The following is a 23,895-nucleotide window of genomic DNA, read 5'->3' as shown; positions in this document are numbered from 1 at the left end:
CTCCCCCTGTGGTCTCGCACAAGTCCAGAGCTGCCTGCTTCAGGGAGCCAGGAACTGGGCCCAGCCAAGGGCATCCAGCGGGCATCAGTCCAGGAGATCAGGACTCTTGCACTACACAACCATTTTCTCTCTCTCTGTCTCTCTCTCTCTCTCTCACACACACACACACACACACACACACACAGGGGCTCCATCCCTGGCCAGAAGACTCCTTCTCAGTCATGTTTTGATGTTCACAGGTTTCGAAGGTTGCACCACTGCTTGACCTTGGAGAACTTGTTGGAGACCCCGCTTTCTTAAAGACCTTCTCATCTCACATTGGCTTGGGCCCTCCAGGAAAACTGCCTCACCCGTGGGCTTTCTGGTCCTGTTTGGAGAAAGCTGAACATTGCCCAGAGAACATTGCCCAGAAAGTAGGGAAGGGCCAGGAGGGTACGAGACCCACTTTGCCAATAAAAGAATCACATCAGCTTGATGGTATCTAGGCGCTTCTCCCTGAGGCAGCCCCTCCACAGGTCAGCAGCCAGTCCTGTTCCTAGAGAAGACAGCCTCACTTTGAGTCCTATCCTCACCTAACTATAAAGAGATTTAATAATGAAACATACCCTTTCCTGCCCCAATGTGGGATTTAAAGGCATTACTTCCTTTTTTTTGCTACCTCGAGGTCAGCTCTCAAGTCCCAATCCAGGCAATGAATGGTTCAAAGTAATTTGAACCATGTTCTAATGTAATCAAATGATAACTTTACATGAGTGAATTATGCAAACAAAGAAAAAGATCAGAGAAGAGAAGGGATGAGTTTTGTTGTTTGGTCTCATAGGATTTTAGAGATATAGCTTGGACCTACAGATTGGCAAATGTTACATTTGGATGTTTCTTTGTAATAAGATAAGGGAATTTCTGAGCCCAGGTGCACTGCTTAAAGAGCTGTAGGTGTTTTTTTTTTTCATTTGTATGCTTGCTTGCTTGTTGTTTGAGACAAGGAGGGGAAAAGGGAGAAAGATGAGGAAGCTAAACATAAATGCTAGGTTTTTTTTGTTTTGTTTTTTTCCTAAATTGCAAGAGGAGATATCCCTGGAGATAGACATCAACTGGTTATATAAACATGAATTTAAGAGTAAAGGTACACTTAGAAATTTAGAAAATCTCTTTTTAAAATCGGTTTATAATTCTGTCATTGGGGATGGGAAGATGGAAGTCTGGGGCTTGCTCATGGGTTAGGCATTCGTGTAGGAGTAGATCTCACAATGCTAATCTGTCTTAACATGGCAAGACTTCAGGTTAAAGGCAGGTCTTCAAATCCTCCTTTGCTAAGGTGCATTTATGTGATAGCAAGGCCTAAGCAAACATTCAGGCTCTGTTGGCACTTTTTCTATTCCTAAACCTCAAAAAAAAAAAAGAAAGAAAAGAAAAAGAAAAGAAGAAAGCCTCCTAGTGTGGAGTCATCTCATTTGCAGTCATGTGTCCTCAGCATTATCGTAGAGGTTACTCAATTATATTGAGAACTTATGATGTCAGAAAATAACCTTTTCAGAAAAGTATATATTGAGGGTATATTTGAGGAGAATTTCTACTGAAAGTAACAAACTGGGCGGCTTTAGAAGAGGGACCTGCTTTCTAATAATTACCTTGGGTGGGAACAGAAGGCTCCTTACAGGAAATTTTTAATTCATTTAAGACTTAATTTTACTTTTTTGAAAAACAAAACAAAAAAATTATTTCTGGAAGAGACTGCTGAGAAGATCTCCCTCCTTTGGCCAGAAGAGCAGAGAAGACTGTAAATCAAGGAAAAGGTGAAGTAATAAATTATGAGGAAAGCTTCAGCATTCCAAGTATATAAAGACTATTTATTTTTCCTGTGTCTATATTTTCTCTTTTTGTAGAGAGGAAATTCTAAAAATATTTGATGGATGTTTTGCCATTAACATCAGAAAAGTGTGTGGAGGGAAAGAAAGGAGGGAGGGAGAGGGGGTCAATTTTGTTTAATTAGTAGAAAAAGCAACATAAATCAAAGCAGTCTATGGAGGCCAATCTTTATAATGTTCTGAGAATATAATGAATTTATTTACAGTGTAAGTGATTTAATATTTTCAATCTGCTTTTTGTTTTAACCTTTTATTGGGGGAGGGTTGACTTTCTAAAGCCTGGGTAGTTTGAAACTTGGCTAAGTACCTTTGGGTTTTTCATTGTGGAAGCAAATATTATCATTTTAATGTTAAACAACTTGCAAGTATTAAATGGCTCATTTGTGATTTACTTTTTTACAGATTTCCCCCTTCAGCTCTAACGATTACATTAAGGCTCCTACGTCTTTTTGGAAAGAATTTATTATAAATCAGAAAGTGTTAGAGGTTCAAAGATTGACATTTCTGAGTGCTGATACTTTGTCTTTTCATGCCATGCAAACAGGTCTAACATTTAGAGATTCTTAAACGTTCAAGGGAAGTTGTGGAAATTCCCAGATTTCTTTTTAAGTTGGAGGAAGCCAAGTTTTGCTTTTTGCTTACTTTTTTTTTATAAGTGTGAAGTTTAAAGCAAGCAAATGAGGGAGATAACAGCTTCTGAGAAGGAGTGACACCTACCCAAACTAAGCAGCAAACGTTAGCTAAAGCTAGTTAGCTAAGCAGCTAACAATGGGAAAAGGGAGCCGAGATGAGCGAGGGGTCTGTGAGAGGGCGCTATTTCACCCAACCTTGGTAAAATCTGTGGAGCATCAGCCAGAAACCAGGCTTGATAAAGGTCAGGCTCCCTTAATCATCTCAAATCTCTAAATCACACTAGCCTTCTACAGAGTAGTGAAACCTACCAGTGGGATTGTCTGTCTAGAAGACAAACACCTCTTGAATGGTTCCCAACCACCCGGGTTCATTTCCGAAAGATAGAGGAGTCCGTGGGGAGGGCGTTCACATCCGCTGCAAGCCCTCCCTAGACGATACTGCCCAGTAATTCAGAGCAGTCTTTCTTCCCCGCCCAACAGTTTTGGGAAAAACCCCTGCTTTCCCTTCGCTTCTCCGAGGCAGAGCAGCTTAGAGCGATAGTTCCGCTGCTTCTGCAGGCTGAAGCGACAAGGATAGTCATCCTAGAATATGTAACAGGGGACGCGGGGTCGGGGGGGGGGCGGGGAACAGAGTAGGTTATCGGGGAAAAGAGTGGGTTAGACTCCTGTCTGTGGGCGGAAGGGCCGTGTGCGCTCCCCAGGAGTTTTCGGTCCCCCTCTGCAATTCAAAAGGGGGTCTCCATCCTGTGCGCGGGCTTTCTTGGACAGGTTCCAGATGTCCTCAGCTGTTCTGAGACAGCAAGAAATGCCATCTCGACCTGAAGTCTGAAACCGTTTTTACTCTTCTGTGCGAAGGATTCCCCCCTGCCTAGTCAACACTCCCCACTCAGCCTGTCCCAGGAAAGGGCCAGGGAGGAGGGTTCCCATCACGCTCCCGGAGCTCCCAAAGCGGGCTTAAGGCTCCTAAAAGGCACTGGCCAAAGGCCCGCGACCTCCCCGCCGAGGATGCCGGGCGCCCGGGCTCTCCGCCCCGGCTCCTCGGCCTCCTCCTTGCCGACCGCCCCCGGCGGCCTGGGCGCCCGCGGGGCTCGAGTCCCGCGGGGCTCGGCTGCAGCTGCGCGACGGGGTCGTGGCTGCTCCGGGCGGTCCGCACGCCCTCGGGACCTCGGCTCGCAGATCCGCGGAGCGGTCCGGGGCCGGAGGGACCCGGCGGGAACGTGCGGATCCGCCCACGTCCCCGGCCCCGGGCTGGCGCGGCGGGGCCAGCGCTCCGGCGTGGGGCTCGGGGGAGCTCCGGGCAGCGCCGGGGGCCGCGGGGAAGGAGGGGGGCTCCCCGTGGCCGGCGGGACGTTCCCGGCTCGGGGCTCCCCTCCGGTCGCTCCGGCCGCCCGTCGCCTCCCCCGCCCCCCGCGCGCCCGCGCCCTTGCTCGCCCCGCGCGCGTTCCTAGGGCGCCACCTCTTTGCGACTCGCTCACTTCTCCGGCAGGTTTGCCTGCGAGCGTGTGAACATTCCTCTGCTCGGCTTTCAACTCTCCTCCAACCTGCGCCGCCCGGCCAGCATGCCTCCCCGGTCGTGAAGCGGGGCCGCTGCTGCCCCGTCGCTCGCTCAGGCCGCCGCCGCCCCTCCGCGCCGCTGTTAACCCGCCCTCGCCGCCACCTGGCCCTCCTGATCGACGACACACGCACTTGAAACTGGTTCCCAGGGTGTGTGGAATCAACTTTCCGGAAGCAACCAGCCCACCAGAGGAGGTAGACAGACAGCTAGGTATATATATGTGGGTCTCGCTGCAAGTGGCTCTGGAACAAGACGGTCTAGTTCGCAAAGAAGCAGACTTCGGAAGGGAAAACTTTCTCTTTTTTTTTTAAGAAGGGGTTAGCCCTGCTTCCCGAACCCAAGATACTGCCGGCCAGATTAATTAGACATTGCTATGGGAGACGTGTAAACACGCTACTCATCATAGATACATATATAAACCCATTTCATTTTGGTTATTATTTCGGAGAAGGCTCCTCTGATTTTTCCTTTTTTTTTTTTTCTTCCTCTTTTTGGTCCCTTTTTGCCTGTGTGGTTTGGAAAAAGCACAGTAGTTTGTTCCTAAATAAGTAAGTGCCGAGAGGCTCCAGAGAAAGTTTTTTTCTTGCTCTTTTCAAGTTGGGAGATGCCCTTGAAGAGGCTATTTGAGAGCAGGCTGAAGGGGCGCAGCGGGGTAGGGCGGGGAGATGGAGATGCCGGACTGACACTTCGGGCCCCTTTCCTCTCCGTTGCAGGTCCCCAGAGAGAGAGGATACGATGCTGTGGAGGCTGGTTCAGCAGTGGAGCGTCGCGGTGTTCCTGCTGAGCTACTCGGTGCCCTCCTGCGGGCGCTCGGTGGAGGAGCTCGGCCGCCGACTGTAAGTGCCCGGTCCTCCCCAGGGCGCCGAGTGAGGGCTGGGGAGTCCAGGGGGAGAGGCCACCAGGCTGGGGCGCTGCCCAGGGCTCGCCGCGGTCACTGGTGCTCCTCGCCCAGGTTAGAGAGCGGAGAGATCCGCTACCTGCCCGGGGCTGAGCCCGGCTCCTCAAACCCGGCGGGAGAACTGGTTGAACCTCAAGGGGAAACAGGCAAGAGACAAGTTTTTTGTGTTTCCATGAGAGGGAGCGTTTTACAGAATCTCCTCTAGGCAAGATCTCCTTTAGTGAAAAAAAAGGGGGTTACTTTCAGGACCTGGGAAGATATTGAAACTGTGAAGATTGCAAGAGACTTAGATAACTCGGAGGAAGCTGAGGGATCCAGGAGACATATGTCTGTGTACACTTGTATACGTACACACTGCATGTGGGTGGCAGGTTTTGTGTGAAAAGCAAAAACTTTACATCAATTTTATTATGAATGACATTATTTTAAGCATATAAAATGGACCACATTACATAATGTAGGCATATTATATAATGAAGTAGTAACAACTTTGCAATGGCACAACTCCAACATTGGTATTGATACCGTTCAAGAACGCTAGAGTGCTTGATTCCAAAATGAATATTAGGTGTGGAAACTTTTTTTCCCCCTTGGAATTATTGCTAACAGCTCTTTAATCTGGAGTCAAATATTTGCACTGTAGACTGGAAACTTGTATATTGGCATTTTCATTTGGTGATTCTTTAAGGATAATTTTGACTTTAAAATAGTCATACCTCAAAGCACACCAGAGAATTAACACCATGTTTTGTGACCGAAAAGTTGGAAGAGTGGGCAAGTACACTAGCTTAATAATCCGTTGGACCTAGCAGTTCATTAATGTGTTTAAGACCATCTTTGGGTGATCTTTAAGCTGCACTCTCGGTGTTCAGGATGGGAAAACCATAAAGTTTGAGAACTGAGACAAGTTTGCCTCTGATGAAGGAATTACGGAGAACTTTTACACTAACAATAAAAATAGCAATATCTAATGCTTACAATCAAGTTCCTGGTGCTTCCATGTAAATTCCCAAGGGTGTACAAAGAGGCAACTTTTTATATGTGCCCTTGGTCTATTATTATTAAAGCAGAAAATCCTTAAATGAAATTACTTTAGACATGTCTGAACCTTGGCACCAAAATGAAAATCTATTATGAATCTCCTAAGGCAAATCGTGTAGAACATTGTGCTGAAGATAAAGCTGCATTGTATTCTTCAAATCAACATTTTGCTGATGTATTTCTGGAAATTGTATTGGCTTTTTGCTCATTTTGAAACTTGTATTTAATTCAGTTATGTAAAATCCATATATAAATATAGATGAAGACTAAATTTTTAAAAGCACACTTAAATGCTGTATTTATTTGGTCAAAAAATACTGTCTTGGAACAGAGCCAATTTTTTTCTTTAAAGTTGCTTAAGAAATACCTGCTTTCTCTTTTGAGAAACAGTAAATGGGCCATGATTAAATCTACAGTTATGACATAAAAATAGTGCTAAGTTAGTCCTAAAGGCTATTTTTAACTCTTTCCTTGTTGCACCTTGCAAAAGACACATCAGAAACCATTTAGCATCCAGAGACTGTTATAGTTTTGTTTGCGGGTGAAATACAATATTGCAGTTAAACACTCACACTCAGCAGATGGTTATAAAACTACCACAAAACATTCTTATAGTTAATGGCTAATAGATCATCATATTACAGCCATGGTTTTTCATGGAGGCTGAAATCATCAGCAGATTAAAAGGTTTCATCAAATTATTGCAACCAAATGGAGTTTAAAAAAACAAGTCATTATTTTTGCATTATTACCAAGTAACAGTAAATTTTGTGTGCTAGACAAAGCATTAGTCTACTATTACGACAAATCAACCTAGTTTCTTGAAAGAAATTTTAACATATAATCAAATCATATTACTCCCCGATTACTTTTCACACCAAGTATTAGGGAAACTGCTTTAGATGTTTTCTAGCTAAGGGCTAACTTTTAAGGGAGAGGAAACTACTACAACAATAACACTTCCCAGGCCATGGCAATGTAGGTTGTGAACCTTCTGGACCTGTGAGTCCAAAAGGACTTTACTTAATGAGTCTAGAGCGTGAGTAAGTTGGAGACCTGTGGACATTCTTGTCCAGATTTGTGTGGCTTTCAGCAGGTGGCAGTCTTTGTGTTTAACTTAGAAAGCCCCAGCAGATTCAGAAACCTAAAACATCATTGACTGATTTGCTTGGGAGCCAGACTGGGTCTATTCCACTTAGTGAAAAGCATAACTTTCGACTGAGTCATTTGGGTTGGAAGGGACTTCTGGTGAGTCATCTTAACTCTAACACCCTAACCCTGACTCTTCCATGTACCACAGAACTTTTCTTCTCAAACCCACATGCCTTCCTTAGGTGCCTAGCATCAGCACGAGCATGCCATCTCTTCCTGTGCTGAAAATGGAATTCCCATCTCTCCAGCTATTCCCTTTGCTCCATGAGAGTTCCTTAGAAATGTAATCTTCTTCCCTGAAAACTCCCTTGAGAGTGATTTTTTTTAAGGCAGAAGAGCTGTATTTTGACTGAATTCAGAGTTATCTGTGTTAAGCATGTCCTCCACATTTTTGCATCTTTTAATAATAATCAAAGGAGACCATGAACATAGCATATGTGTTTTTCCATGTTGGGTACGTAATAAATGTCATATGAACCATTGTGCTATGCAATGTTTACAGACATATAAAACAGACTGTTACTGAGGCCATATTTACAACTTAAGCACTTCAGAATTATCTAAAGTGAAAGCCTCCCTAATTGGAACATGTTGCCCACCCCCCGTGTACATCTAGTTTGTACATGTTAGTCACTTACCCTTGTCTCAGTTAATGTCTTATTTGGAAAGTAAATAGAACACTCCATGGACCTTATTTCTTGTTGACAATAAAGATACTATTATATCCCTGATCCTCTAATGTAGTTGCTCAATCGGAAATTCATTCTTCACAATATTTTAAATGCAGACATCTTTGAGCTAGTAAGTAAATTATGTAACAGCATTTCCGATTTAACATTTGAGAAAGTCTGTGTTTTCTAATATATTAATAATTACCCCTAAAAGGCAGAAAGAATCTTTGTACCCCATGAAAGATGTACTATTTTAATCTGGACAAAGTTGTGCCATATTGTAGGCTTTTTATAAAACAGAGGATAGAGTGATCTCTCCATTTCCCATGAGAACCATCCTGGGAAAGAGCAGTGCCTGAGTTAGGAAGGCACCATGACTCACAGTTGACAGGCTAGCCAGGATGACAGGCATATATGCCAGTCAGAGGAGGCATGAGCAATGGTGGCTTGATTAGAACAGACTAACTGTTAAAAGTTTTGACCCCGAGTTACGCTACAATAGGCTGTATTATACATTTGGAGAACAATACAGATGGGTGGCTATCTGCCAGGAATTGAGAAAATAATAAAAGCTCCAAATAATATAATTGATCACGCCTAAGATCTTCCTTCTTTAATGTGACATTTTGCTAAAAGATACTTATTAAACTGCAATACTTATAATACTTGCAAGTATATCAGTCCTATTCTTTAAAAATGTTATTAGACAATATAAATCTGTTGTAGCAAAGCCTCCAATTTGTAGGTTATTAAAAGTTTCCAGGATACTAACTACTGCCACAAAGTAAGTGAATTTTAATCTAGTCACATGTGGCACCTTCAAAAAGGAAGAGAGACTCCTTCATGCCTCATTTAAACCAGGCTCCTGTTAAATTCCTTTCCATTAAGTCATGTCTTTTTTGCACAAGCTTCATGGTTTAAAGTCAGTGCACACGCTACAATGCTGAAAGGAAGCTGGTATTCTGGCTATAAGGTCTGGAGAAATAATGACTGTGTTTTCATGCCTTACCCTTCTGGGACTCACAATATAACCAGACAATCTCTCATTCCCCCAGTGATAATCCAGACTAGGAATCCTGGTTGGTTATTCTGGTGAGGAAAATGTACTTCTTGGGACAAGCTTGGTCTTCAAGGAAACTGATAAATTGCTGTCCATTTGCCCCTTGCCATGGTGCCTACCACAGGCTCTTTATGCCCTTCCTTTCTCGTTTCCTCAACATACACTTCAGCTTCGGCAAGAGAAAGGGTTGAGGAAGTCAAAAAACAATCTTGGTTTTAGAATCAAAAACTTCGTCTTTGGAGCCTGGTTCTGCCTGTTCTCATCATGTGAGCAAGTGTGAGGCCTTTAATCTCTCTGAACCTCACTTTCCACATCTGTAAAATGAGGAGAGTGCTATTTATTTTGTCATATTTCTCTGAGGAGTTAAAGTTGTATTAATGAAAGTAATAAGAGACCAGATAAATCTATCGTAGTGTCAGGAGAATGACAATACGTGGGATGCAGCCCTGTGAAATACCTTCAGATACTTTTTTTTTTTTTTTTTAATTTTTGGCTGCATCATTGGGTCTTCGTTGCTGCGCATGGGCTTTCTCTAGTTGCGGCGAGCGGGGGCTACTCTTCATTGCAATGCGCGGGCTTTTCATTGTGGTGGCTTCTCTTGTTGCGGAGCACGGGCTCTAGGCACGCAGGCTCAGTAGTTGTGGCTTGCGGGCTCTAGAGCGCAGGCTCAGTAGTTGTGGCACACGGGCTTAATTGCTCTGCAGCATGTGGGATCTTCCCGGACCAGGGCTCGAACCCGTGTCCCCTGCATTGGCAGGCGGATTCTTAACCACTGCACCACCAGGGAAGGCCCCTTCAGATACTTTTGAAAATGAGCCACTTTGGGGGGTTGTTTCAGTGGTACAAATTGGAGTTAGGTGCAGCATAGTTGTAGCAGACATAATGTGACTGATTCATGTATGCAATTCCTAAATGTGGCTAATAAATCCACACAGAATAATACAAGAATGCATGAATGGACATTTAAGCAGGAGTCGGGGTGTTATCTAAAAGAACTGATAGAGAATTAGTTTATTCTTTTTCACTATATTTTCATTAGAGTGTTGTTTAAATAGGAAAATCATATTTGTTTCTAGAGATATTTTTAAGACAAAGAACAAATAGAAAAGTGAATTTCTCAGTTGAGTACTAAGGATATTACCCTCTGAAATTGTAAATTAAAAAATGATGATTTCTAAATACAGATTTCTAAATACAGAAAATGATGCATGCTCTCTCTGACAACTAGCCTTCAAATATAGGTTCTTGGTAGCCCATAGTCTAATATCAATCACGTTCAAATTCAGTGTGTTAGGTGGTTTCCTAGACAGGCTTCACAGCTCACTTCATCCTTCAGTCTTTGTTTGCTTTTACTAGTAGAGCTTGCTCTTCTTTGAGATTCAGTAGTAGTATTATTTTCTCAAGTGGGGAGCAGTATGTGTGCATGCATGCCTGCTCATGCACAAGTGTGCCTGGGACGAGTACTCAGGTGAAATCAACCACCTTTTTGTTTCCCAGACTAGGACACCTGGATTTATTTCCGCAACACAACTCTGAAAAATGTGGGGGAAAAAAGCCCAGTGGTTTCTGTCCATTTCTTTGAATAACTGAATCATAATATTTTAAATTGAGAAAACAGCATAGAAATCTCAGAATCTGATCCTTTCCTTTTAAACAGATGGGGCCTCTGAGGCCCAGTAACGTCATGTTCTCACCAAGGTCACGGACCTAGGGAGCCGCATAGCTGAGGCTGGAGCTGGAGCCTCCTAACGGCCGGCTCTTCCCTTCCGCTCTCGCCCCTTCCCTGCTCAGTCAGCTTGCAGCTCTCCCAGCTTAGTTTGTATCCTGTATTGGATCAACTAGACAATTTAAAGGGCTTTCCTCAAGTCTTTGTGGTCTCTGCCGTCTACTAAAATGTCATTGTTTCCTTCCCCTCCTGTTCTTTTTCCCTTAAAGCAAAAGAGCTGTGTCTGAACACCAGCTTCTCCATGACAAGGGGAAGTCCATCCAAGATTTACGGCGACGATTCTTCCTTCACCATCTGATCGCGGAAATCCACACAGCTGAAATCAGAGCTACCTCGGAGGTGTCCCCCAACTCCAAGCCTGTTCCCAACACCAAGAACCACCCCGTCCGATTTGGGTCTGAGGATGAGGGCAGATACTTGACTCAGGAAACCAACAAGGTGGAGACGTACAAAGAGCAGCCACTGAAGACACCCGGCAAGAAAAAGAAAAGCAAGCCTGGAAAACGCAAGGAGCAGGAAAAGAAGAAGCGGCGAACTCGATCTGCCTGGCTGAACTCGGGTGTGGCTGGGTGTTGGCTGGAAGGGGACCACCTGTCTGACATCTCCGCGACACCGCTGGAGCTCAGTTCACGGTAACCGGCTCCTGGAGCCCCAGCCCCTCCTCCGTGCCCCCAGGTGGGGTGTGGAGCCTCTATTCTGCTTTGGCTTGCACAGACCTAGAATCTCCTCCCTATCTGTCCCTCCATCAATGGCTCCACAATTTAAAAGCTTACAAAACCAAGATGGCTCAGGATACGGCCTGCCTTAAAGCAGTGTGCTCCTAGCCCTTCAACACCCACGGGGGTTTAATCACCCTGCTTCTTTCTCCACCAACAAATCCCGACACCAATCCTTTAGTGCTGTACTAACCCCTTTCATTTTTTCACTCAAGCTTTAGAAGCTACTGCACCTTCACCATTTGTTAGAGAAACGTATTGATTTCCCCCACTCACACCACGTCAAACTTTATGATGGTTTTTTCTTTCTTTCTTTCTTTCTTTTTTACTCCAAGGGAGAATGCAGAAGGCTTTGATATGACCTACAAACACTACAGAAAAATATCTTACCATAAACAGTTCTCAGCCGTCCACATTTTTAAATTTAAATTTAATTAAAAATTAAATATATTTTCATTTAATTAAATTTAAAATTTTAAACACAGACTTTACATTTATTTAATTAAATTTAACTCTGGTTTCTACCAGTTCATGAAACAAAAATCATGATTTCTGAAAATTTTTAAGTATAGACTTCGTTATAAGATATAAGTTTTTCTCATGTATCTATTTGTCCAGAGCAAGTTGAAATACTTCCTCTAGGGTATTATAGTAGGAATAATAAAACCACATCTATGTGGCTTGTTTATTCTTAGCTCACAGATGCTCATATGCACAGACTTTGGAGCCAAAACCCTTAGGTTCAAGTCTTGGGTCTAAACTTATTAAAGCTCATAACATTGGGCAAGTTCCTTTCTAAGGTCTTTCTAAGACTAACTCCCCTCTTCGGTGAAATAAAGATAGTACTTGTGCCAACCTCACTGGGTCAGGTGAAGATTAAGTGAGATTACATGGAATTATTATTTGGGTGCTTTTAGATTTCGTTCTGGTTGTACCATCCATCTATCTATCTATCTATCTATCTACCTATGTGTGTTTCTGTGAGGCAAAAACGGGGCAAGTATTAATCTCATTTTATAAAATAGAAAACGAAGGCCTTCCACAGTTAAGGCAACTGAGCAGACCTGGGAACTGGGATAGGTGGTCCTCAGAGCTGCCTTTATTTCATTTCCTGACGCTTAGGCCAGCGCCGTGTTAGTGCTGCTCTTTACCCCTGCATTTCCGCTGATAGGATCTTTTTTGGTTTTTACTTTTCAGTACAGCCCTTCTGTGGGGTTTGAAAGAAAGAGGAAAACAACACAAGAATGCATCATATGCAGTAATGATCTCATTATTTAAAGAGTCCCCTGTTACTTCTCCAATCCTTTCCCCTGACTGGTAGAGATAGGATGACAGAGTGATGTTTCAAAGGGGATTTTGAACCTTTTTACCATCACATCTATCTTCGAGTTACGCTGACAAAGCCCATCATTAAATAGCATATAAATAATAGTTATACTGGTTAAGTAGTACAGCTTCAGTAATCAATGGGCAGTGGCACTAGAGGAATCTTTAGCATAGTGAATTATCTATTCTGCAGATATCTAATGGATCTATAAGGGGTAACAAACCCCATAAATCTTGGTGTAATGCACATATTCAGTGTATTTTAAGATATGATCCTAATTGTACATATTTATAACTAATGCAAGGGTTTTACTTTATTGCCAGAACCTATTTTTATCCATTATATATATATATATATATATAATATATATGTTCTAAAAACCGAAGTAGAGATACTTTTTAATGAATTCTATTCATTTAAAATTTGCAATGCTCTTAAATATCTGGAGAATTGAAAACCAGCCCTCGTCAATTCTTATCCCAAAGGTGTCTCTAAGTTAAAGCAGATTTAGTAACCGTATGCTAACACACATATATGGAATCTTAAAAAATGGTACTGAAGAACCTAGGGGCAAGACAGGAATAAAGACGCAGACGTAGAGAGTGGACTTGAGGACACAAGGGGGAAGGGGAAGCTGGGATGAAGTGAGAGAGTAGCATTGACATATATACACGGCCAGATGTAAAATAGATGGCTAGTGGGAAGCAGCTGCATAGCACAGGGAGATCAGCTCAGTGCTTTGTGGCCACCTAGAGGGGTGGGATAGGGAGGGTGGGAGGGAGGCTCAGGCAGGAGGGGATGTGGGGATACATGTATACGTATAGCTGATTCCCTTTGTTGTACAGCAGAAACTAACACAACATTGTAAAGCAATTACAGTCCAATAAAGATATTTAAAAAAATAGATTTAGTAAAAATTAGGCAGTACCCTAATCAAATCCAGACCTAGGACTGAAAGAAGTAGAATACTTCTGCTTCTCCTTTCTGTTCCCTGGTTCTGAGGGATGTTCATGGAAAGCACTGTTCATTTGGCAGCCAGATGTTGGCATTCTCCCAATACAATGCAATAGAGGTGTAGAGAAGAGTGGGGAAATTCAGGAGTGTACTGATGAGAACATATGGGGTCATGCAAATTTTGTAATCCAACTAGGATCTTTTCAGAATTACTATTTTAAAGATTTGTAAGCAACCAACCTTTTATTAATGTCCTCTCTTTAATCTCTTTGCATTTTTATACTATGATTTAAGAGGCCTGATGATATAGCAAGCACGGACTTTATTATACTATATAATAGTGATGGTATTTCTTAAAAGAAACTATTGTGCTAACACTGTCTGGATCCTCTCACGTGAACCATTCAGTGGAAAATACATAGCTTTAAATTTTGGAAATTACATTTTGGAATTTTTGATGTTGCAAATGAGATGTCCAGTTACAGTAGAACTCATTTAATTGAGACCATATAATTTGCCTTGGCAAACACTGATTTAGAAATAATATAAAAGCTTTTCAGTACTCAGAAGAGCTAGAGGTCTAAAGTGTCGTCATACTCATATGTGTAATAAACATATACATATACTTTTAGGTCATGGTATATATTTTACCTGACTGTTCCACTACATGCCTTTGTTAAAGGGAAATCAGAAGGAAAGATAACAAGCAAACTGGCTGGGCAGGGTGAAACTTAATCAAAAGATCTTTTCCTTGGTCCTTTAATTTATTTCCTTTTTCTTTCCTTCTGAGGAAATAATTGTTCGAGACTATTCATCCCCTCCCTGCTTGTGTTACTCTTAAACTCAATTCACTAAATACCATTTAGTACCAAGACATTTAAAAATCAGTACAGTAAGCAAATTATTGAGTTTGACAGTTGCCTTTTGGACTTTATTCATAGCATCCATCCATATCCACCTACCATTTAAAATTTTAATCGTAAACTATTTTTCTTCTGTGTAACTAGGAGCTATTTTATCATTCCAAACAAGACTCTTGGTGAAGAGGTCAATTCCTTAAGACATTAAAACACCCTAAATGCTAAACTTGCTTTTCATTCTTCAAGCTGCACATAAAATTCCTAAATTGTCAAGAGTTTGCTTCTTGGTAGGTCTCACAATCATGCAGGTCTGCCATGTAAAACTCTGGCTGTTAATGCAGTGACACAGCCAATCAGATTCCATTCCGTAGTTGTTTCCTTGACACCAATATGTATTCCCTGAAATAGACCACACAGAGAGAAGAGAAAAGGAGAGAGGAAAGCAGAGAAAAAGTCACTAGCTCATCTTAAAATACTGTCATTCCAGTGTTTAGAAGGGTTTGAAAAGGTGTCAGTCCCAAGTGGTAACTTATTTTGGGTAATAAAACAAACACAGTGATATGAAATATTGTTATTTTATACTTTAAAATTAATTGATTCTTATTCTCTAATTTAAAATGGGCTTTCCCAATCTCTAATGCAAGATTCAGTCAAAAAACTAGCAGCAATTCTATCTTAGTTTTGGCTTCAAAAACTAAAATCCAATGATAGTTTTATTCATTAGTGTTTAAGGACAGCTAAGGAGGGACAGATATCATCAAATCATCAACCAAACATACTTTGTTTAATTACACATCCTTCTAACCTTTACCCCAAATCACACACTCTACCCTCACAACAGCCCATTATCTTAGTGAGAGATTGGCCAAATGAGAACCTGAACAGAATAAGCAACCTTTGCATCACTTCTGTTGGGCATCACCGGGGAATAAACTTCTAAGCAAGGTGTATTTAATGATGTATTGCACAACCTGGCCTTATTTCTGAATTCTCAAATTTGTCCCTTACCCATTTTCCTTTCTGCTGACCATTTGATCAGATTAAAGACCGGGCCTGTAGCAGAGGTTCTAGAAAGTCAGGTGGATCCCACAATCACCTTCTGTAAAAGATATTTACAAGCAGTCCCCTGAATCTCTTTCTATTGTGATTCTATGTTCCTTAATTTACATCCTTTATTTTATGTCTCTTCATTTGTAAAGAGAATTAACCTGTTTTCTCCTCTTCTTTCCCTTCTTTCTCTTTACAGGAGGCATTGAAATTTTCAGCAGAGACGTTCAGAAGACATATTGCAGGATTCTGTAATAATGAACATATGGAAAGTATTAGAAATATTTATTGTCTGTAAATACTGTAAATGCATTGGAATAAAACTGTCTCCCCCATTGCTCTATGAAACTGCACATTGGTCATTGTGAATATTTTTTTTTTGCCAAGGCTAATCCAATTATTATTATCACATTTACCATAATTTATTTTGTCAACTGATGTATTTATTTTGTAAATGTGTCTTGGTGCTGCTGAATTTCTATATTTTTTGTAACATAATGCACTTTAGATATACATATCAAGTATGTTGATAAATGACACAATAAAGTGTCTCTATATTGTGGTTGATATTAATGAATGCCTAAATAATTATCCAAACTGATTTTCCTCTGCGCATGTAAAAATAGCAGTATTTTAAATTTGTAAAGAATGTCTAATAAAATATAATCTAAATTACACCATGACTCAGAAGGTGAATTTTATGTGTACATAGATATATCCTTTAAGATTCCTAGTAGAAGAAACATGATGTAATTTTTAACTGTATTTGAATATGGTCTTAAGTTTAATATGTTTATATTGGTACAAATTCCAACATTTTCACATTAGTTTAAAACCACTTAAAATGTATTTTTGTCTGATATTTAAGTTCAATTCAGCAGAATGGCTGAATTATCTAGACATCATTTTATGAAGTACATCCAATTCAAGGTGAAGAGTGGAGAGGGCAGAAAAAAAGCAGAGAAAAGTCAGGAGAAAAAAAATTAAAGAAACTTAGTCCAGGGCTTCCCTGGTGGCGCAGTGGTTGAGAGTCCGCCTGCCGATGCCGGGGACGCAGGTTCGTGCCCCGGTCCGGGAGGATCCCACATGCTGTGGAGCGGCTGGGCCCGTGAGCCATGGCCGCTGAGCCTGCGCGTCCGGAGCCTGTGCTCCGCAACGGGAGAGGCCACAACAGTGAGAGGCCCGCGTACCGCAAAAAAAAAAAAAAAAAGATTCTATCATACATTTAGCAAAACATGGCCACATGCAAAGCTCCTCCTAAGGACTCAATCAAACGATTCAGAGGTGTTAAATACTGGTAGCTACGAAGATTCCAAAGGCTGAAGGTATTACTTCACTGAATTATATTATCATGTGTCCTGGGTCAACTCCTTAAGAGAAGTACTGTTACTTCCAAGTTGCCAGTGTTACTTCCCTAATTATTTTGTGAACTTATTGAGGGCAGGAACCTTGTCTTAGTCAATGTATATCATCCAACACTAGATAACAGCATTAGTACATAGCAGGTGCTCAAGAAATGTTCATTGAACAGAACTTAAAAGTTCTTTCAGTTTCTGGATGAATGAACTGAAAAGCAGAGTTAAGCAAAAAGTCTGCTGGATGTAGGAGATGGATCAGAGTTTTGAGTATTTCAGACTCCCGTGTCATGCCATTCTCTTATTCCAATAACAAGAAGCCCAGAGAATGACTAACTGCTCCAAGTTATCAACCTTTCACCAGAGTGACCTTTGTTTTTCAACTTCTGGTTTACTAGGAACTTTTCCAGCCCTGAAAGTACCAGAAGCAAGGGTTTGTGCTGAGTATACAGCAACCTCCCAGAGGAAGTGAGGAGAATTTAAAATATCAGGTTACCATCCTATGAATATACTGCACAGACGTTACCCATAAGGTCCAGTTGTGCACAAAGAGGCACACTGCTATTTTGTCAGAAGATTAATAGACACAGTTCCCAACCAGAGCTACCCAACATCAGGATGAGAACATTCACATCTCTGTGCAAGTTCCTGATACGCTCACATTTACAAGTGCAAAGCATAAGGGGTATGTTTTCAAACTGCATTTTAATTAAACTTCAAAACATCTTCCAGAGAATTTCCTTACATTTTCCTCCAAGCTGGAAGACATTTACAAATGACAAAATGTGTCACCCCTGAAAACATGGATTGTTTTAATGGTGACCCCTACTCCTTGCCAAGTCTACTTTGCTTTGAGGCCTGAAAAGCAAAATCACCCATCCATCTTCCACTTGAGCTCACTGGCTTGTCACCGAAGAACTGCTGGCAAATAATCCATGTTCTACAAAATGAAATCAAAACAATTACATGTTGGATTTAGTTGGATTTAGTAATTCTATATTCACATTACTCTTTCTTTCACTCATCATGAGTTTTAGTAGAACGCTTGAGTCAATGTAGAACACAAACAATACATTGAAGTGTTGTATCATAGCTATCTAGAGGTGAAAGAAACTAGAAAACAGGCATGTTGTCTTAAGGAGAATTTTTTTCTCTTCAGATGACAGAGTGAGAGATTCTTAATTCCACAAGAACTAGAAATTTTATTCCATAACAACATTTTATGACATTATAACAACTAGTATGTCATAAAGAATGAGTTAGCCTAACACATTGCCTAATATAATAGAGCTAATACTTGTTTTCCACTAGCTTATTATGCCCAGCTTGCACTAACTTAATTTACACTCTAATCTTTCCAAGCATCTCATGAGGTAGAGGTTTGTTGTCTCCATTTCACAGGTGATGCAGTTTTGCCTGAGACGGATTAGACAACTTGCCCAAGAACAAGCAGAGGTCACAGGGCAGAGAAGGGACTCAAAGCCAGGGCATCTGACTCCTGAGTCTGGACTTTGTGCGCCATTGCTACAGCGTTGCAGTAAAGCTTGGTCAGAACAAGCATCTTTGAGACAAAACTATTTTGGTCTTGCTTTCAGTGAGTTCAGTGAGATCATAGGTTTGAGATGATCCTATTTTCCTCCACTCTCTACTGTCTGGGAGGGCACCCCTTACCAGCCTCTCGCCTGCTTTCCTCCTTGGCATCTTCTAAGGCTGACTACAGCCTTCTATTTCACAAAGCTCATAAAGCACACTCTCTCTCTCTCTCTCTCTCTCTCTCTCTCACACACACACACACACAAACACAAACACACACACACGCAAGAAGCCCAGGTGTTTGCACAGTCCCATGAATGAGCAGCTGTTGCTTTAAAAGGAAGGTGGCAGAGGAGGCCAGGGAGCACTGGCTGGCAGGCGGTGTGTAAACTATACAGAGAGCCACTTTCTGTAAGAAGGCTAAAACATATTTAAAATGGGACCACCTCAGAGATGAAATCTTCCCCCTCCTGTTACCTCTCAACCTGCTCCAAAACTCCAATATTCAGTTTTTCCAAGTGTCCCTCCCCCTCCCCCTCCCCCGGAGTTTGATGATTTTCTGTGTGAACACTTGGCACATTGCAGAGCAGCTGCATTTAGGAGTCACAAACGATCGCCCAGTCGCCGCAGTTAATTCTTTGCCCAGCTAACAGATGCACGTGCCCAGCCTGCGTGCCCGGCAGTCCACTGCCCACACGGGGAGACAATGAGTGAGCCAGCATCCTTTCTTTCCAAAGGGTTTTCCTCTCTGGGTTGGCTTTTGGCTACTTATTTATTTCTTTTTAAATTACCTGGAAAAGAGGAAAGAAAACGTTTCCATCGAGATCACCTTGGTTTAAGGAAGAAGGATGCCGTTGGTCGCGGGAGGGCGCTGCGAGGGAACAGAGCGAGGCGTGATTCGGGTTTCAGCTTCTTTCTGTTGGAAATCAGCCTGGGGATGACGGTGAAGGACGCACACCAGCTCCTGGAGGTGCTTGCTGGCTTGACTTGGGTTCGAACACCCAGCCTGTTTTTGTTTTGTTTTGTTTGCGGTACGCGGGCCTCTCACTGTTGTGGCCTCTCCCGTTGCGGAGCACAGGCTCCGGACGCGCAGGCTCAGCGGCCATGGCTCACGGGCCCAGCCGCTCCGCGGCATGTGGGATCTTCCTGGACCGGGGCACGAACCCGTGTCCCCTACATCGGCAGGCGGACTCTCAACCACTGCGCCACCAGGCAGGCCCTCACCCCACCCTCTTGAAATCTCCCCACATTTCCCTCCGAGAGTCTGAAATTCCCTACCTTTCTTAGTCAGATTTATCCTTCTACTTTTATAGCTCTCGATCTAATTGTGAAGAATCCTGCCCTAATCAGAGCCGTCTTTCTCTTTTACACTAAGTGAATCTTCTAAAGAGATACAACTAAATACATGTTTTATTCCCAGAGGGACACACAAGTCTTAGGGTAATGGCTACACATACTTTATTAATTCACCGGTTAGGGGGGTAAAAAACATATTTTTACTTTTTACTGTGCTGGACTATTAGACCGTGTCCCTCCAATTGGCTATAGCGCTCATGACACAACTCCTCGTCCCACATTTTCCAAGAATCACATAGATTCATGTGCCTGAGTGATGACAATGACAGCTACTCTGTGAACCTAAAGGCAGAGTCAATTCTGTCCTTTCCTGCAGATAACTAGTTTTCTGGTGGATTCTGTCCTGATATCACCTGCTCCTATGATGTCACGATCAAGAGGCAGTTAGCTTGAAAAGTCAATGTCAAAACAGACTGTGTGAAACTGATTTGATTGTTGGGTCTGCAGTTCATATACTACTTGGCCTTTCTGGATGCCATGCTGAATCTGCAATTGCTTATTTTATCTTTTCTTATACCAAATATGTTTTTAGCCCTTATTTCCTATTGCGTTCAAGCTTTTCTTTGAGGGTTGGCCTAGCAGCAGCCTATTGCCTAGTAAATACATATCTTTTTAGTTGGGAGTGACTGGGTCCCCTGGAAACATCTTCTTCATCAGGGTTGGAAGTTGCACTTGTATTCAACACAAACTGTAGCTTAATACAAATCCTGGACAGTTTCAATCATCTTTTACTGTAGTTATAATGGTGACAATAATAATAATCCCTTACGACCGTTTAGTGTTTCTGTAGTCAACCACCACAGAAATAACATCTACAGAGAACCAAATCAACCTTGAGTAATCTATAATAAAAATTCAAAGTTTGAGTGTTTTAAGTACATGCAATGTATTTTATAGTAATAAAATGATAGGGCTTTTCTGATAGGTGAGAAGTAAGAGCTCGAGAATGGTTCTAGGGTGCTTTTCTATTGTTCCAGAAGAAGTCCACTCAGCAGATGCGCTCTTCAACATTCATTCCACACACTTAATAAACATTTCTTATGAGTTAGGCCCAGAGGACATAGAGACAACTGAGGCACAGTCCCTGTTTCAAGGACCCAATAGATTACCTACTGCAGTTGAACTCTGCTAAGCTTTCTGCTGGTACCACCTGGAATTAGGAGGAGAAATATTTCTGCTTCAAATACTGCATCCCTTGTTTAGTGAACACATGTTGTTTGTCTTCCCAGGGAAGGGAAAATATTTGTGCTTCCAGTTGAAAACTATGCAACTAGATTCTAGGCAAAACCTCTCTGGGTTATCAGATTCCGATTCTGTGGGAGTTGTTTTATAATTCTCTGAATTGTAAGTGACCAGTAGCAAGACAAAATAATTCTTGTCTATAATTTTGTCCTGTAGAGGTTCAATTAACTTCTTCCCAACACCCCCAGCCTTGGAAAAAATAGTTCTGCCTCCATTGGCACATTCATTTCAATCTTTTTTGAATGTGTTATAATCTGTCTTGCCCTCTCATTGATTAGTGTGTAGAATAAACCTGTAGCACATGTTCATTTACATATCTACACCAGACTTTTTTTTCCTTTTTTTAAAATTATCTTGTAACAACAGTATCTTCCACTTGAGGGACCCACCCTTTCTCCATTCCATGTGTTTTGGAGGACTGGAGGGTTAACACAACCTTCTAGTCGGCGGAGTGAGCAAATGACCCAAACTTTGTCAAACAGAGAACTCCATTATCCCTGATTGGTTTAGGGATGGGCACATGATCAAAAATAGCCAATCAGAGTTCTCCTGAACTTTTCTGCCGTGCATTATGGGAATTATGTTCTTACTTCTTTTGCATTCTTGGGTTGTAAGAAAAATGTCTACATTTTTTTGTGTGTTCGTCTTCCCCAGATGCATAAAAGAAGCTGTCCAGTACAGGAGGGAAAGAATCCAACTTACAAAGAAAATCAGAGACAAGAAATGAAAAAAGACAATGCTGACACCAGGGTTTGTGCCCTGGATCCACCCATTCCTAAAGTTTTTAGTTATATGGCAAGGGGCTGTGGAGTGGGGGAGAGGAGAAGCAATCTCCTTTTCCTTTTTCTTTTTTCTTTTTTTTTTTAATCTTCTTTTTCTTAAACTAGTTTTGTTAGGTTCTGTCACATACATCTAAAGGGTTCTGAAAAACAAGCCTGACTTCTAACTTGCCTGATTTTCTCCTCTTTTCCAACAGCCTTATATCTACTGCAGAGAATGTCTTTGAGCAGCTAAGCTACAATAACAGATCATTTTAAGACCACAGAGGTAACTGAGATAAAGAAGGAATAACACACTACTCACTTATATTAAGACAGGCTTAAAGCAGTAGGCAGGCTTTTCTAGGGTTTCTTGTTACCACATAATTTCCAAAGCTGCAATAACTTCCTCTGGTACCGGAGGCCTGAGTTATAGTTCTTTTTTTTTCTCATCCAAGACCACCAACATGTTCAAGCACTGTCCACCTCTCTTCCCCAACCCAACAATATGGGGTACCTGTAGTAGTCTGGGTTCTCCAGAGGAACAGAACCAATAGGAGAGAGGGGGAGAAAGAGAGAGAGGGAGAGAGAGATTGATTTACTACTATAAGAAACAGGCTCATGTAATTATGGAGGCTAAGTTCAAGATCTACAGTCAGCAGTCTAGGGACGCAAGAGAACTGATGGTATAGTTCCAGTTTAAGATCAAAGACCTAAGAACCAGAAGAGCCAATGGTGTAAGTTCTGGTCCAAGTCCAAAGGTTAAAAACAGGTTAAAAACAAGTCCCAGGTTAAAAACAGGCAGAGAAAAAGAATTCTTATCAGCCTTTTATTCTATTCAGTACTTCAACAGGTTGGATAAGGCCCACCCACACAGGAAGAGCAATCTGCTTTACCCAGTCTACTGACTCAAATGTTAATCTCATCCAGAAACACTCTCACAGTCACACTCAGAAATCATGTTGAACAGTATATGGACACCTCAGAGCCCAGCTGCATCGACACAGACAAGTATCCACCACAGTGGCCCACTCTCCTGCTAGAGCACACTGCAGAACAGAATCAAGACCAAGAAAATGAGCCAACAAGGAGTACCTCTTAAAATCAATAAATATTTAAAATATTTTTATAGAGGGGAAGCCATATGCTATGTGAGGGAAGAGTAGAGAGGGGAAAACTCTTGAGGTAGCCAGCAATTACCCTCTCTTCTATTGCCTGTCAACAGTTCCCCTATAACATCAGATTTGCACTTCCCAGTTTAGCAAAAGGAAAGCTTTGAGGATAACCAGCCTCAGCCTTCTTAGAATGCAATTTAGTGATTCATTGTTGTTATTTAAGCATGCCTCTTGGGTGTCTCACTGACCCCACTCCAAGATGCTAATCAAAATAGTCCTTCAATGACAATCATAGTCCCCCAAGTTTTGGAAACACAACTTGCTCCATTCTGTACACATTCAGTGATGTTTTAACACCCTGCACAGCTATCCACCCCTTCAGTCTAGCTCTGGCTCTCTGTACTTTTCCTACAGACATTCTTTTTACACTGTATTTTAATTGCCCAGCTACTTCTCTATATCCTGGTAGACTGTAAATTCCATGATGACTGTATCTTTTGTTCCATCACTAGTGTATGGAATAGCTTGGCCAATGGTAGGTATTCAGTAAGAATTTGTTGAACAGGTATGAATACGTTACCTCTACATGAGGATCTTATCTACCTTACCTCTTTTATTGTATATTTGTCAGAGCAGTGCCCGAAACACAGAAATATATGTGTGTGTATTATAGTTTATTATATTATTATTATTATTACTATTATTATTCCTCTTGACTTTCTCCCAGGAAGTCTGTGACAAAACACCCTCCTGATTATGGGCGCTTACCTTATGACTTGGGTTCTGTAAACTGACTTGCCCACCCACATCAGCATAATCATTTGTTTACTCACCATTCAACAAATATTGTTTACTTGCTTTCAAATAGAATGTATAATAAATATTTACTGGTACATAAATTATGCTCACAGGGCTACAGTTTCTAAGGTCATTTCTTTTCTCTTTATGTTTTCCTTGTTCATCGTTTTGACCATATCCTCTAGTGAATTGCAGCCTTACCTTGATTTCCTATCACCCTTTAAGTCAAACACA

At 41.8% G+C, this 23,895-nt stretch overlaps 1 protein-coding gene and 1 long non-coding RNA gene across 5 annotated transcripts in view; one reads left to right on the top strand and one right to left on the bottom strand.

Moving 5' to 3' along the window:
• The first annotated feature begins 4,046 nt into the window (after positions 1–4,046).
• Positions 4,047–16,073, top strand: PTHLH (parathyroid hormone like hormone). 4 transcript variants are annotated; one of them, XM_081248780.1, is made up of 4 exons: positions 4,047–4,201; positions 4,766–4,888; positions 10,810–11,232; positions 15,704–16,073. In XM_081248780.1, exons 2-4 carry the CDS (start codon positions 4,788–4,790, stop codon positions 15,711–15,713), a joined length of 534 nt encoding a protein of 177 aa, XP_081104906.1. In that variant the 5' UTR covers positions 4,047–4,201; positions 4,766–4,787; the 3' UTR covers positions 15,714–16,073. The 4 variants fall into 4 exon arrangements, with proteins under 4 accessions (XP_081104906.1, XP_081104905.1, XP_081104904.1 ...); XM_081248779.1 differs by having other exon boundaries at positions 4,047–4,246; XM_081248778.1 differs by having other exon boundaries at positions 4,047–4,262.
• Positions 14,512–23,895, bottom strand: part of LOC308624952 — a 50,462-nt gene continuing 41,078 nt past the window's right edge. Inside the window, exons 2-4 of the long non-coding RNA XR_014017028.1 lie at positions 15,666–15,753; positions 15,466–15,556; positions 14,512–14,856 (exon numbers count right to left, since the gene is read on the bottom strand). This is a non-coding gene — a long non-coding RNA (uncharacterized lncRNA). The remainder of the gene's footprint in view (positions 14,857–15,465; positions 15,557–15,665; positions 15,754–23,895) is intronic.

The sequence above is a fragment of the Mesoplodon bidens genome (genome assembly GCF_964165515.1).
Source record: "Mesoplodon bidens genome assembly, chromosome: 11".
Lineage (NCBI taxonomy): Eukaryota > Metazoa > Chordata > Mammalia > Artiodactyla > Ziphiidae > Mesoplodon > Mesoplodon bidens.
Note: the sequence above shows the minus strand (reverse complement) of the source record. Positions and strands in the feature narration are given on the sequence as shown.